At 34.0% G+C, this 17425-nt stretch overlaps 1 protein-coding gene across 1 annotated transcript; it reads left to right on the forward strand.

The window, feature by feature from the left end:
• The first annotated feature begins 480 nt into the window (after window positions 1-480).
• Window positions 481-876, forward strand: LOC139888533 (uncharacterized). The gene has a single exon (XM_071871537.1). The coding sequence runs from the start codon at window positions 481-483 to the stop codon at window positions 874-876; it is 396 nt and encodes a 131-aa protein (XP_071727638.1).
• Window positions 877-17425: the final 16549 nt, after the last annotated feature.

The raw sequence follows: 17425 nt of genomic DNA on the forward strand, positions 1-17425 counted from the left end.
CTCAAATGACCATTTACAGCTCGTACCTTAGCTGAAATTTTCCTTAAAGAGATTATTCATTTACATGGTATCCCTCGATCAATTCTTAGTGACCGTGATCCTTTATTTCTAAGCAAATTTTGTCAAGAAATATTTTCTCTTCAAGGGAGCAAACTGAAATTTAGCTCTGCAAACCATCCCGAAACGGATGGCCAAACAGAAGTTGTGAACCGAAGCTTGGAAACCTATCTCAGATGTTTTGCGGGGGACCAACCAAAAATGTGGTCTTCATGGTTGCCATGGGTTGAGTTTTGGCATAACACATCATACCGCATCTCCACAAACACTACCCCTTTTGATATCGTTTATGGAAGGCCTCCATCTACCGTCTTTCGCTTTGTTCCCGGTGAGGTTAAATGTGAATCTGTGCTAACCGAATTACAAGACCGAGATGAGGCTCTAAAGCAATTAAAATTCCACTTGCAACGTGCCCAATGATATATGAAGAAATCAGCAGATAAACATAGAAGGGATGTTGAGTTTAATGTAGGTGATTGGGTGTTCTTAAAACTGCACCCTCACCGCCAACAATCAGTCGTTAAGCGCATTCATCAGAAACTATCTGCCAGATTTTATGGCCCATTCCTCATAATTGGGCGTATCGGTGCTGCAGCCTACAAATTGCAGCGGCAAGAAAACTCAAAAATCCACCCCATTTTTCATGTGTCGCTCCTCAAAAAGGCCATTGGTAACGCACCTGTTGAAGCATATTTACCACCCGATTTTGATATGGATTCAAAAGACATCACTCGCCCTGTCAAATGCCTAGCTACTCGTTCAATTTCAAAAAAATGGTGTTATTACACCACAATGGCTCATTCAATGGCCCAATACTGATGAAGCAACTTGGAAACATGCTCTGGACATCCAAATTCAATTCCATGACTTTAGGCTTGAGGACAAGCCTCTTCTTCATGAGGTGAGCATTGATAAGGAGCAGCCCACTACCTTCTTAATTCAGCCCAGCGAAGCCCAGTCCAAGCAAAATGAAAGGACCCGTTCATATACATTATAAATGATTCACAATAGTTGATTACATCGCGAGGTATTTGACATCTATATGATACATTTTACAAACATTGCATTCGTTTTTAAAAGACAAACTTTCTTTACAATGAAAGTTGACGGCATGCACATCATTTCATAATACATCCAACTATAATTGGCTTAATAATAATCTTGATGAACTCAATGACTCGAATGCAACGTCTTTCAAAATAAGCCATGAATGACTCCAAGTAATATCCTTGAAATGAGCTAATGCACAGCGGAAGATTTCTTTAATACCTGAGAATAAACATGCTTTAAAGTGTCAACCAAAAGGTTGGTGAGTTCATAGGTTTATCATAACAATCATTTCAATATATTAATAGACCACAAGATTTCCGTTTATAAATATATGTACACTCGCAAGTGTATAAAAGTATTCTATAAGTTGTAGGCACCCGGTAACAAGCCTTAACATTCATGTTTTACCCTCTGAAGTACACCAGATCAGGTGTGTTTAAAATAACCTCGAAGTACTAAAGTATCCCATAGTCAGGATGGGGTTTGTCAGGCCCAATAGATCTATCTTTAGGATTCGCGCCTACCGTACATAGACAAGTAGTTTAATGTTACCAAGCTAAGGGTATATTTCTGGTTTAAACCCACGTAGAATTAGTTTTAGTACTTGTGCCTATTTCGTAAAACATTTATAAAAACAGCGCATGTATTCTCAGTCCCAAAAATATATATAAAAGGGAGCAAATGAAACTCACAATACTGTATTTCGTAGTAAAAATACATATAACGTCATTTAACAAGTGTAAGGTTGGCCTCGGATTCACAAACGTATCAATATTGAGATTCAATATTGCAGGAAAGTACGTAGACGCAACGGAGATGATAAACACTAGATTGACCTCACGAGCATACCCATGAACCATACCCATCACCTCCATAGCTATAACCCATAATTTCCTTAGCTTCGACTCATTCAAAAAAACTATTTTGAAATCACTCGGACAGCAATCCATCGTAATATGTATACTAATAATATCTTGAAATAATACAGAGCAAATATATATATATATATATATATATATATATATATATATATATATATATATATATATATATATATATATATATATATATTTATATATATATATATATAAATCGATTGAGAGAGTTTAGAGAAATATATTTTCAAGTTTCTATGAAATAATGAAACCTATTGAATTCTATTTATAATAGATTTTTGAATTATTAAAGTGAATTATTAAAGTATGAATTATTAAAGTGAATTATTAAAGTATGAATTATTAAAGTGAATTATTAAAGTATGAATTATTAAAGTGAATTATTAAAGTTAAAGTAAAGTAAAAGTAAAGGTAAAGTTAAAGTATAGTAAAAGTATAAAAACTATTTTTGTATAATACGCGTATAAATATATATAATATTAATTTAAATCGTTATATATATTTAATGAAATAAAATATAAATATCGTTATATTTATTATACTGGTTAAGTAATGAGTTGTCAAAAGTGATTCTAGATATTTATAAAAGTTATATACGTTTTAATAATAAAGTTCTTTTTAAACTGAAAACGTCTTTGTACGTTTGAAAATAGATTAATAGAATATTATGGAAACCAATTCTCCACTAACTTTTGTCTAACTTTCGTAAATGATACTTTTTGTTTTTATTTATAAATAGCTTTACAAATTATCCTGAATATCGTTAAGAGGAATAGATTTTCTCAAAGAATAGTGGACCTCTCAACAGAGACTTGTAATCATAATTCAATGTTTCTGATAATTCAATCATTTAATATATATATTTTTTTAATTTCGTCGAAAATCATATTGAAACAAATACGTTCATGTAAAGTATTATACGTTTAATACTTTATTAATATTCTCAAGTTATAATATATATATACATATACATATCTATTTATATATAACGGTTCGTGAATCATCGGAATTTGGTCGAGGTTATAATGAATGTATGAACACAGTTTAAAATTCCTGAGATTTAACTTAACAAACTTTGCTTATCGTGTCGGAATAATATAAAGATTAAAGTTTAAATTTGGTCAGAAATTTCCGGATCGTCACAGTACCTACCCGTTAAAGAAATTTCGTCCCCGAAATTTGATAGAGGTCGTCATGACTAACAATGAGAATGTTATTATAACGATTATAAAGTTTTATCATGTTCAAGAAGAATGGATAAAATAATTCGATTACTCGAAGCGTGTGAGTGAAGTTATCGTAAATGAATGAAATAAGATAATAGTGATTCGTTGTATCTTTTGACGTCATCACGATTGATCTCCGAAAATAAAATCTTTGTAATCTATATTGGATTTGATTATTCGGCGATTAAGGAAATTATGATCCTCTTCGAATTAATGCGATAATCCATTTTGATTTCTCTGTCAGATATTTCACTATAAATCCACCTCATTTGTTTTCTTACAACTCACACCTTCTCGACTCATATTTTAAAGTATTTGTCAATATGCTTCATCCAGTGCTGATTCTTGATATACTCCTCACTTTCATATCTGTCGCTCTTCTTTTTCATCTGCCTCTGGAAGAATCTATTTACTTCTACTATACTCTTGGTTTTATAGTGTTTTTAGTTCTCCCGTGTCTTTATATTGCTATATGCATTGATATATACGGTTTGTGATTTTTGGGTTGTTGTTGGGTTTTATATCTTCCCTTATATTTCAAAGTCCTTGCTTCTTCTATAATTATTGTCATCCACAGTTAATGCTCTCTTCTATTTGCTATGATTTATACTCCCATTTCTAGTTCGGAGCTTTGTCCTTTCGTTTCTTCTTCTTGCGATTAAGCACCGCTTGTAACGGTCCAGAATTCGCAGATATAAATTTTGGAATGAACATTGTTAATGTTCTAGGAAGGAAATTGTAATGATACGATCTTGACTTGTCAAATTACCAGAATACCTCGGAAAAGGCCGAATCATCAAGAAATATTTTCTTGATATTTAGAGATCAAAGTGAATATAAGAGTAGTGTAACATAGCACATGATGACGTTATGATCTGTGAATCATCATGTTCCATTTAGAAACTCAGCATGAATTACTGTAATATAATCACGTTGATCAAGTGTCATTATATTATATTAACTCATGCTTCAGCTCCCAACACACTGAAATGTCCCGTTCTTATTGATTAAAAACGTTCCATATTAATTGATTTCGTTGCGAGGTTTTAACCTCTATATGAGACATTTTTCAAAGACTGCATTCATTTTTAAAACAAACCATAACCTTTATTTCATAAATAAAGGTTTAAAAAGCTTTACGTAGATTATCAAATAATGATAATCTAAAATATCCTATTTACACACGACCATTACATAATGGTTTACAATACAAATATGTTACATCGAAATCAGTTTCTTGAATGCAGTTTTTACACAATATCATACAAACATGGACTCCAAATCTTGTCCTTATTTTAGTATGCAACAGCGGAAGCTCTTAGTATTCACCTGAGAATAAACATGCTTTAAACGTCAACAAAAATGTTGGTGAGTTATAGGTTTAACCTATATATATCAAATCGTAACAATAGACCACAAGATTTCATATTTCAATACACATCCCATACATAGAGATAAAAATCATTCATATGGTGAACACCTGGTAACCGACATTAACAAGATGCATATATATAAGAATATCCCCATCATTCCGGGACACCCTTCGGATATGATATAAATTTCGAAGTACTAAAGCATCCGGTACTTTGGATGGGGTTTGTTAGGCCCAATAGATATATCTTTAGGATTCGCGTCAATTAGGGTGTCTATTCCCTAATTCTTAGATTACCAGACTTAATAAAAAGGGGCATATTCGATTTCGATAATTCAACCATAGAATGTAGTTTCACGTACTTGTGTCTATTTTGTAAATCATTTATAAAACCTGCATGTATTCTCATCCCAAAAATATTAGATTTTAAAAGTGGGACTATAACTCACTTTCACAGATTTTTACTTCGTCGGGAAGTAAGACTTGGCCACTGGTTGATTCACGAACCTATAACAATATATACATATATATCAAAGTATGTTTAAAATATATTTACAACACTTTTAATATATTTTGATGTTTTAAGTTTATTAAGTCAGCTGTCCTCGTTAGTAACCTACAACTAGTTGTCCACAGTTAGATGTACAGAAATAAATCGATAAATATTATCTTGAATCAATCCACGACCCAGTGTATATGTATCTCAGTATTGATCACAACTCAAACTATATATATTTTGGAATCAACCTCAACCCTGTATAGCTAACTCCAACATTCACATATAGAGTGTCTATGGTTGTTCCGAAATATATATAGATGTGTCGACATGATAGGTCGAAACATTGTATACGTGTCTATGGTATCTCAAGATTACATAATATACAATACAAGTTGATTAAGTTATGGTTGAAATAGATTTGTTACCAATTTTCACGTAGCTAAAATGAGAAAAATTATCCAATCTTGTTTTACCCATAACTTCTTCATTTTAAATCCGTTTTGAGTGAATCAAATTGATATGGTTTCATATTGAACTGTATTTTATGAATCAAAATAGAAAAGTATAGGTTTATAGTCGGAAAAATAAGTTACAAGTCGTTTTTGTAAAGGTAGTCATTTCAGTCGAAAGAACGACGTCTAGATGACCATTTTAGAAAACATACTTCCACTTTGAGTTTAACTATAATTTTTGGATATAGTTTCATGTTCATAATAAAAATCATTTTCTCAGAATAACAACTTTTAAATCAAAGTTTATCATAGTTTTTAATTAACTAACCCAAAACAGCCCGCGGTGTTACTACGACGGCGTAAATCCGGTTTTACGGTGTTTTTCGTGTTTCCAGGTTTTAAATCATTAAGTTAGCATATCATATAGATATAGAACATGTGTGTAGTTAATTTTAAAAGTCAAGTTAGAAGGATTAACTTTTGTTTGCGAACAAGTTTAGAATTAACTAAACTATGTTCTAGTGATTACGAGTTTAAACCTTCGAATAAGATAGTTTTATATATATGAATCGAATGATGTTATGAACATCATTACTACCTCAAGTTTAGTAGGTAAACCTACTGGAAGTGACAAGAAATGATCTAGCTTCAAAGGATCTTGGATGGCTTGAAAGTTCTTGAAGTAGGATCATGACACAAAAACAAGTTCAAGTAAGATTTTTACTCGAATTAAGATAGTTTATAGTTATAGAAATTGAATCAAAGTTTGAATATGAATATTACCTTGAATAAGAAAGATAACCTACTGTATATAACAAAGGTTTCTTGATCTTAGATGATTACTTGGAATGGATTAGAAAGCTTGGAAGTAAATTAGTAAACTTGAAGGGATTTTTGAAGTGTTCTTGAAGTGTTCTTCCTATGATGATTATAGCTTGATTCTTGAAGTGATTTTTGATGAAGATGATGATTAACTACTGTAAAAATACGTTCATAATAGTGTGTGTGTGTTGAGAGAGAATTAGAAAGAGAATTGGAAGTGAAATGGAGTGAATGATGAGTGGTAATTGGTGAGTGGTGAGTGGGGTTAAAAGGAGTTCTAGTTAGTTGACTAGCTCATGGTAGAAATTAAAATTGATTAGCCATACATGAAATAATCAAGAGTGGAATCCCATGCTAGTTTCTATTGGTATATACTCATAGTAAGTACGTTTTGAAGCTGTGTATAATACGGGTAAGAATACGACTAGAATTCTTGATGAAAGAAAAGAATGGAAAAGTAACTGTAACCATTTTTGTTAAGTATGAGTGTTTTGATATATGTCTTAAAGTCTTCCAAAAGTATTTTAATACATCTAAATACACTACATGTATATACATTTTAACTGAGTCGTTAAGTCATCGTTAGTCGTTACATGTAAGTGTTGTTTTGAAACCTTTAAGTTAACGATCTCAATTAATGTTGTTAACCCATTGTTTATTATATCTAATGAGATGTTAAATTATTATATTATCATGATATTATGATATATTAATATATCTTAATATGATATATATACATTTAAATGTCGTTACAACGATAATCGTTACATATATGTCTCGTTTCGAAATCCTTAAGTTAGTAGTCTTGTTTATATGTATATAACTCATTGTTAATATACTTATGGAGATACTTACTTATCATAATCTCATGTTAACCATATGTATATCCATATATATATCTTCATGTCGTTTTTACAAGTTTTAACGTTCGTGAATCGCCGGTCAACTTGGGTGGTCAATTGTCTATATGAAACATATTTTAATTAATCAAGTCTTAACAAGTTTGATTGCTTAACATGTTGGAAACATTTAATCATGTAAATATCAATCTCAATTAATATATATAAACATGGAAAAGTTCGGGTCACTACAGTACCTACCAGTTAAATAAATTTCGTCCCGAAATTTTAAGCTGTTGAAGGTGTTGACGAATCTTCTGGAAATAGATGTGGGTATTTCTTCTTCATCTGATCTTCACACTCCCAGGTGAACTCGGGTCCTCTACGAGCATTCCATCGAACTTTAACAATTGGTATCTTGTTTTGCTTAAGTCTTTTAACCTCACGATCCATTATTTCGACGGGTTCTTCGATGAATTGGAGTTTTTCGTTGATTTGGATTTCATCTAACGGAATAGTGAGATCTTCTTTAGCAAAACATTTCTTCAAATTCGAGACGTGGAAAGTGTTATGTACAGCCGCGAGTTGTTGACGTAACTCAAGTCAGTAAGCTACTGGTCCGACACGATCAATAATCTTGAATGGTCCAATATACCTTGGATTTAATTTCCCTCGTTTACCAAATCGAACAACGCCTTTCCAAGGTGCAACTTTAAGCATGACCATCTCTCCAATTTCAAATTCTATATCTTTTCTTTTAATGTCAGCGTAGCTCTTTTGTCGACTTTGGGCGGTTTTCAACCGTTGTTGAATTTGGATGATCTTCTTGGTAGTTTCTTGTATAATCTCCGGACCCGTAATCTTTCTATCCCCCACTTCACTCCAACAAATCGGAGACCTGCACTTTCTACCATAAAGTGCTTCAAACGGTGCCATCTCAATGCTTGAATGGTAGCTGTTGTTGTAGGAAAATTCTGCTAATGGTAGATGTCGATCCCAACTGTTTCCGAAATCAATAACACATGCTCGTAGCATGTCTTCAAGCGTTTGTATCGTCCTTTCGCTCTGCCCATCAGTTTGTGGATGATAGGCAGTACTCATGTCTAGACGAGTTCCTAATGCTTGCTGTAATGTCTGCCAGAATCTTGAAATAAATCTGCCATCCCTATCAGAGATAATAGAGATTGGTATTCCATGTCTGGAGACGACTTCATTCAAATACAGTCGTGCTAACTTCTCCATCTTGTCATCTTCTCTTATTGGCAGGAAATGTGCTGATTTGGTGAGACGATCAACTATTACCCAAATAGTATCAAAACCACTTGCAGTCCTTGGCAATTTAGTGATGAAATCCATGGTAATGTTTTCCCATTTCTATTCCGGGATTTCAGGTTGTTGAAGTAGACCTGATGGTTTCTGATGCTCAGCTTTGACCTTAGAACACGTCAAACATTCTCCTACGTATTTAGCAACATCGGCTTTCATACCCGGCCACCAAAAATATTTCCTGAGATCCTTGTACATCTTCCCCGTTCCAGGATGTATTGAGTATCTGGTTTTATGAGCTTCTCTAAGTACCATTTCTCTCATATCTCCAAATTTTGGTACCCAAATCCTTTCAGCCCTATACCGGGTTCCGTCTTCCCGAATATTAAGATGTTTCTCCGATCCTTTGGGTATTTCATCCTTTAAATTTCCCTCTTTTAAAACTCCTTGTTGCGCCTCCTTTATTTGAGTAGTAAGGTTATTATGAATCATTATATTCATAGATTTTACTCGAATGGGTTCTCTGTCCTTCCTGCTCAAGGCATCGGCTACCACATTTGCCTTCCCCGGGTGGTAACGAATCTCAAAGTCGTAATCATTCAATAATTCAATCCACCTACGCTGCCTCATATTCAGTTGTTTCTGATTAAATATGTGTTGAAGACTTTTGTGGTCGGTATATATAATACTTTTGACCCCATATAAGTAGTGCCTCCAAGTCTTTAATGCAAAAACAACCGCGCCTAATTCCAAATCATGCGTCGTATAATTTTGTTCGTGAATCTTCAATTGTCTAGACGCATAAGCAATCACCTTCGTTCGTTGCATTAATACACAACCGAGACCTTGCTTTGATGCGTCACAATAAATCACAAAATCATCATTCCCTTCAGGCAATGACAATATAGGTGTCGTAGTTAGCTTTTTCTTCAATAACTGAAAAGCTTTCTCTTGTTCATCATTCCATTCAAATTTCTTCCCTTTATGCGTTAATGCAGTCAAGGGTTTTACTATTCTGGAAAAGTCTTGGATGAACCTTCTGTAGTAACCAGCTAGTCCTAAAAACTGGCGTATGTGTTTCGGAGTTTTCGGGGTTTCCCACTTTTCAATAGTTTCTATCTTTGCCGGATCCACCTTAATACCTTCTTTGTTCACTATGTGACCGAGGAATTGAACTTCTTCCAACCAAAATGCACACTTTGAAAACTTAGCGTACAATTCTTCCTTCCTCAATACTTCTAACACCTTTCTCAAATGTTCACCGTGTTCTTGGTCATTCTTTGAGTAAATAACTATGTCATCAATGAAAATAATGACAAACTTCTCAAGGTATGGTCCACACACTCGGTTCATAAGGTCCATGAACACAGCTGGTGCATTAGTTAAACCAAACGGCATGACCATAAACTCGTAATGACCGTAACATGTTCTGAAAGCAGTCTTTGGAATATCATCTTCTTTCACCCGCATTTGATGATACCCGGAACGTAAGTCAATCTTTGAATAAACAGACGAGCCTTGTAGTTGATCAAATAAGTCGTCGATTCTCGGTAGTGGGTAGCGGTTCTTGATGGTAAGTTTGTTCAACTCTCAGTAGTCGATACACAACCTGAATGTACCATCTTTCTTCTTGACAAACAAAACAGGAGCTCCCCACGGTGATGTACTTGGTCGAATGAAACCACGCTCTAAAACTCCTTGTAATTGGCTTTGCAGTTCTTTCATCTAGCTGGGTGCGAGTCTGTAAGGAGCACGAGCTATTGGTACAGCTCCTGGTACAAGATCTATTTGAAATTCAACGGATCGCTGTGGGGGTAATCCCGGTAATTCTTTTGGAAATACATCAGGAAATTCTTTTGCAATGGGAACATCATTGATGCTCTTTTCTTCAGTTTGTACTTTCTTGACGTGTGCTAGAACAGCATAGCAACCTTTTCTTATTAGTTTTTGTGCCTTCAAATTACTAATAATATGTAGCTTCGTGTTGCCCTTTTCTCCGTACACCATTAAGGGCTTTCCTTTTTCTCGTATAATGCGAATTGCATTTTTGTAACAAACGATCTCTGCTTTCACTTCTTTCAACCAGTCCATACCGATTATCACATCAAAACTCCCTAACTCTACTGGTATCAAATCAATCTTAAATGTTTCGCTAACCAGTTTAATTTCTCGATTCCGACATATATTATCTGCTGAAATTAATTTACCATTTGCTAATCAGAGTAAAAATTTACTATCCAAAGGCGTCAATGGACAACTTAATTTAGCACAAAAATCTCTACTCATATAGCTTCTATCCGCACCCGAATCAAATAAAACGTAAGCATATTTATTGTCAATAAGAAACGTACCCGTAACAAGCTCCGGGTCTTCCTGTACCTCTGCCGTATTAATATTGAAAACTCTTCCGCGGCCTTGTCCATTCGTGTTCTCCTGGTTCGGGCAATTTCTAATAATGTGGCCCGGTTTTCCACATTTATAACAAACTACGTTGGCATAAGTTGCTCCGACACTACTTGCTCCGCCATTACTTGTTCCGACACCATTTGTTCCTTTCGTTCTATTAACCCCTGGTCCGTAGACCTCACACTTCGCCGCGCTATGACCATTTCTTTTACACTTGTTGCAAAATTTGGTGCAGAACCCCGAGTGATACTTTTCACACCTTTGGCATAGCTGCTTCTGATTGTTGTTGTTGTTGTTGCGGTTATTATTGTTGTTGGGATGATTGTTGTAGTTGTTGTTGTTGTTGTTGTTGTTGTTGTTGTTGTTGGGCCGTTTGTTGTAGTTGCGATTGATGTTGCGATTGTTGGGATAATTGTTGCGATTATTGTTGTAATTGCTGTTGTTGTTGTATTGGTGATTCTTATCACCGTTTTCCTCCCACTTTCTTTTGACTTGCTTCACATTGGCCTCTTCAGCAGTCTGTTCTTTAATTCTTTATTCAATCTGGTTCACTAGTTTATGAGTCATTCTACATGCCTGTTGTATGGAGGCGGGCTCGTGTGAACTTATATCTTCTTGGATTCTTTCCGGTAATCCTTTCACAAACGCGTCGATCTTCTCTTCCTCATCTTCGAATGCTCCCGGACACAATAGGCACAATTCTGTGAATCGTCTTTCGTACGTGGTAATATCAAATCCTTGGGTTCGTAACCCTCTAAGTTCTGTCTTGAGCTTATTAACCTCGGTTCTGGGACGGTACTTCTCGTTCATCAAGTGCTTGAATGCTGACCACGGTAGTGCGTACGCATCATCTTGTCCCACTTGCTCTAGATAGGTATTCCACCATGTTTACGCAGAACCTGTGAAGGTATGCGTAGCGTACTTCACTTTGTCCTCTTCAGTACACTTACTTATGGCAAACACCGATTCGACCTTCTCGGTCCACCGTTTAAATCCGTTCGGTCCTTCGGTTCCATCAAATTCCAAAGGTTTGCAGGCAGTGAATTCTTTGTAGGTGCATCCTACACGATTTCCTGTACTACCAGATCCAAGGTTATTGTTGGTATGTAGCACAGCCTGTACTGCGGCTATGTTTGAAGCTAGAAAAGTACGGAATTCCTCTTCATTCATATTCACAGTGTGTCGAGTAGTCGGTGCCATTTCCTTCAAAATAGTCAAATGGAACAAGTTAATCATACAGAATATTAAGAGTAGTTAATAGTATTTCGTAGCATAATATGAACTCATTTATAAAAGCTTTTTCTTCATATTAGCGTTTTATAAGTTTAAATTCGGGTAGTACCTACCCGTTAAGTTCATACTTAGTAGCTAATATACAATTCAACTACTACAATTCTATATGAAAAACTGATTGTAATAATATTTCGCGTTCAAACTTTTATACAATATTTTACAAACTTACAATACCGCTTATTTTACATAAAGCATGAAATATAGCACACAATAACTTTGATACAAGATAGTTGTGAAGATAATTCTAGCTAGTACACAAGTCGTTCAGCAAAGGCAATAAAGACACGTAATTCATACGTCCAGAAACAAGTCATGCATTCTGGTTTTACTAGGACTACTTCCCATCCTTGGTCTTGTGGAACATAACCGTTATGGCCGTTGATAAGACAGCATGTTGTAACGTCGTCAAAGGGACGAGGGTTACGTAATGACCAACAGTCTCGTAATAACCTTAAAACCTCATTTCTTACCCCAATTACCGACTCCGTCACTTGTGGGAACGTTTTGTTTAATAGTTGTAGCCCGATATTCTTGTTCTCACTTTGGTGAGAAGCGAACATTACTAACCCGTAAGCATAACATGCTTCTTTATGTTGCATGTTAGCCGCTTTTTCTAAATCACGAAGTCCTATATTCGGATATACTGAGTCAAAATAATTTCTTAACCCGTTGCGTAAAATAGCATTTGGGTTCCCCGCAATATATGCGTCAAAGTAAACACATCGTAACTTATGGATTTCCCAATGTGATATCCCCCATCTTTCGAACGAAAGCCTTTTATAAACCAAGGCATTCTTGGAACGTTCTTCGAATGTCTTACAAACTGATCTCGCCTTAAATAGTTGTGCTGAGGAATTCTGACCGACTCTAGACAAGATTTCATCAATCATGTCTCCGGGTAGGTCTCTTAAAATATTGGGTTGTCTATCCATTTTGTGTTTTTATACTGTAAAATAGACAAGAGTTAGATTCATAAAAAAATACTTATTAATACAAGCAATTTTTACATATATCATAAAGCATAAGCACACTATATTACATATATTACACCACACGAATACAACTATCTTATTCCGACTCGCTCGTTTCTTCTTGTTCGGTTTTGGTTCGTTTTGCCAAGTTTCTAGGGATATATGATGTTCCCCTAATACGAGCCATCGTTGTCCACATTGGTTTAGAAAAACCTGGTGGTTTAGAGGTTCCCGGGTCATTGTTACAACTTAAGGACTTCGGGGGTTGACGATACATATAAAGTTCATCGGGGTTGGAATTAGATTTCTCTATTTTTATGCCCTTTCCCTTATTATTTTCTTTTGCCTTTTTAAATTCAGTTGGGGTAATTTCTATAACATCATCGGAATTCTCGTCGGAATCCGATTCATCGGAGAATTGGTAATCCTCCCAATATTTTGCTTCCTTGGCGGAAACACCATTGACCATAATTAACCTTGGTCGGTTGGTTGAGGATTCTCTTTTACTTAACCGTTTTATTATTTCCCCCACCGGTTCTATTTCTTCTTCCGGTTCCGATTCTTCTTCCGGTTCCGATTCTTCTTCCGGTTCCGACTCTTCTTCTGGTTCCTCTTCGGGAACTTGTGAATCAGTCCACGAATCATTCTAATTTACATTTGACTCTTCATTATTATTAGGTGAGTCAATGGGACTTGTTCTAGAGGTAGACATCTATCACATAATATCAAACACGTTAAGAGATTAATATATCACATAATATTCATATATTAAAAATATATAGTTTCCAACAAAAATGTTAAGCAATCATTTTTAAAGAAAACACGGTCGAAGTCCAGACTCACTAATGCATCCTAACAAACTCGATAAGACACACTAATGCAAATTTTCTGGTTCTCTAAGACCAACGCTCGGATACCAACAGAAATGTCCCGTTCTTATTGATTAAAAACGTTCCATATTAATTGATTTCGTTGCGAGGTTTTGACCTCTATATGAGACGTTTTTCAAAGACTGCATTCATTTTTAAAACAAATCATAACCTTTATTTCATAAATAAAGGTTTAAAAAGCTTTACGTAGATTATCAAATAATGATAATCTAAACTATCCTGTTTACACACGACCATTACATAATGGTTTACAATACAAATATGTTACATAGAAATCAGTTTCTTGAATGCAGTTTTTACACAATATCATACAAACATGGACTCCAAATCTTGTCCTTATTTTAGTATGCAACAGCGGAAGCTCTTAGTATTCACCTGAGAATAAACATGCTTTAAACGTCAACAAAAATGTTGGTGAGTTATAGGTTTAACCTATATATATCAAATCGTAACAATAGACCACAAGATTTCATATTTCAATACACATCCCATACATAGAGATAAAAATCATTCATATGGTGAACACCTGGTAACCGACATTAACAAGATGCATATATATAAGAATATCCCCATCATTCCGGGACACCCTTCGGATATGATATAAATTTCGAAGTACTAAAGCATCCAGTACTTTGGATGGGGTTTGTTAGGCCCAATAGATCTATCTTTAGGATTCGCGTCAATTAGGGTGTCTGTTCCCTAATTCTTAGATTACCAGACTTAATAAAAAGGGGCATATTCGATTTCGATAATTCAACCATAGAATGTAGTTTCACGTACTTGTGTCTATTTTGTAAATCATTTATAAAACCTGCATGTATTCTCATCCCAAAAATATTAGATTTTAAAAGTGGGACTATAACTCACTTTCACAGATTTTTACTTCGTCGGGAAGTAAGACTTGGCCACTGGTTGATTCACGAACCTATAACAATATATACATATATATCAAAGTATGTTTAAAATATATTTACAACACTTTTAATATATTTTGATGTTTTAAGTTTATTAAGTCAGCTGTCCTCGTTAGTAACCTACAACTAGTTGTCCACAGTTAGATGTACAGAAATAAATCGATAAATATTATCTTGAATCAATCCACGACCCAGTGTATACGTATCTCAGTATTGATCACAACTCAAACTATATATATTTTGGAATCAACCTCAACCCTGTATAGCTAACTCCAACATTCACATATAGAGTGTCTATGGTTGTTCCGAAATATATATAGATGTGTCGACATGATAGGTTGAAACATTGTATACGTGTCTATGGTATCTCAAGATTACATAATATACAATACAAGTTGATTAAGTTATGGTTGGAATAGATTTATTACCAATTTTCACGTAGCTAAAATGAGAAAAATTATCCAATCTTGTTTTACCCATAACTTCTTCATTTTAAATCCGTTTTGAGTGAATCAAATTGCTATGGTTTCATATTGAACTCTATTTTATGAATCTAAACATAAAAGTATAGGTTTATAGTCGGAAAAATAAGTTACAAGTCATTTTTGTAAAGGTAGTCATTTCAGTCGAAAGAACGACGTCTAGATGACCATTTTAGAAAACATACTTCCACTTTGAGTTTAACTATAATTTTTGGATATAGTTTCATGTTCATAATAAAAATCATTTTCTCAGAATAACAACTTTTAAATCAAAGTTTATCATAGTTTTTAATTAACTAACCCAAAACAGCCCGCGGTGTTACTACGACGGCGTAAATCCGGTTTTACGGTGTTTTCGTGTTTTCAGGTTTTAAATCATTAAGTTAGCATATCATATATATATAGAACATGTGTGTAGTTAATTTTAAAAGTCAAGTTAGAAGGATTAACTTTTGTTTGCGAACAAGTTTAGAATTAACTAAACTATGTTCTAGTGATTACGAGTTTAAACCTTCGAATAAGATAGTTTTATATATATGAATCGAATGTTGTTATGAACATCATTACTACCTCAAGTTTAGTAGGTAAACCTTGGAAGTGACAAGAAATGATCTAGCTTCAAAGGATCTTGGATGGCTTGAAAGTTCTTGAAGTAGGATCATGACACAAAAACAAGTTCAAGTAAGATTTTTACTCGAATTAAGATAGTTTATAGTTATAGAAATTGAATCAAAGTTTGAATATGAATATTACCTTGAATAAGAAAGATAACCTACTGTATATAACAAAGGTTTCTTGATCTTAGATGATTACTTGGAATGGATTAGAAAGCTTGGAAGTAAATTAGTAAACTTGAAGGGATTTTTGAAGTGTTCTTGAAGTGTTCTTCCTATGATGATTATAGCTTGATTCTTGAAGTGATTTTTGATGAAGATGATGATTAACTACTGGAAAAATACGTTCATAATAGTGTGTGTGTGTTGAGAGAGAATTAGAAAGAGAATTGGAAGTGAAATGGAGTGAATGATGAGTGGTAATTGGTGAGTGGTGAGTGGGGTTAAAAGGAGTTCTAGTTAGTTGACTAGCTCATGGTAGAAGTTAAAATTTATTAGTCATACATGACATAATCAAGAGTGGAATCCCATGCTAGTTCCTATTGGTATATACTCATAGTAAGTACGTTTCGAAGCTGTGTATAATACGGGTAAGAATACGACTAGAATTCTTGATGAAAGAAAAGAATGGAAAAGTAACTGTAACCATTTTTGTTAAGTATGAGTGTTTTGATATATGTATTGAAGTCTTCCAAAAGTATTTTAATACATCTAAATACACTACATGTATATACATTTTAACTGAGTCGTTAAGTCATCGTTAGTCGTTACATGTAAGTGTTGTTTTGAAACCTTTAAGTTAACGATCTCAATTAATGTTGTTAACCCATTGCTTATTATATCTAATGAGATATTAAATTATTATATTATCATGATATTATGTTATATTAATATATCTTAATATGATATATATACATTTAAATGTCGTTACAACGATAATCGTTACATATATGTCTCGTTTCGAAATCCTTAAGTTAGTAGTCTTGTTTATATGTATATAACTCATTGTTAATATACTTATGGAGATACTTAATTATCATAATCTCATGTTAACCATATGTATATCCATATATATATCGTCATGTCGTTTTTACAAGTTTTAACGTTCGTGAATCGCCGGTCAACTTGGGTGGTCAATTGTCTATATGAAACATATTTCAATTAATCAAGTCTTAACAAGTTTGATTGCTTAACATGTTGAAAACATTTAATCATGTAAATATCAATCTCAATTAATATATATAAACATGGAAAAGTTCGGGTCACTACATTCTTCAAGAATATTCCTATTTTAAACTCGAATGTTTCAGAATTTAGAAACTAAAATAGTTTCTTTTATGATATAATACAGATAGCGAGAAAAGGTAAATGATTTC

This window comes from Rutidosis leptorrhynchoides, chromosome 2 (genome assembly GCF_046630445.1).
Source record: "Rutidosis leptorrhynchoides isolate AG116_Rl617_1_P2 chromosome 2, CSIRO_AGI_Rlap_v1, whole genome shotgun sequence".
In the NCBI taxonomy this organism is placed as follows: Eukaryota; Viridiplantae; Streptophyta; class Magnoliopsida; order Asterales; family Asteraceae; genus Rutidosis; species Rutidosis leptorrhynchoides.

Excerpts from the sequence above, each read along its gene's own strand:
- LOC139888533 (XM_071871537.1), top strand. The coding sequence starts at position 481 with ATGAAGAAATCAGCAGATAAACATAGAAGGGATGTTGAGTTTAATGTA.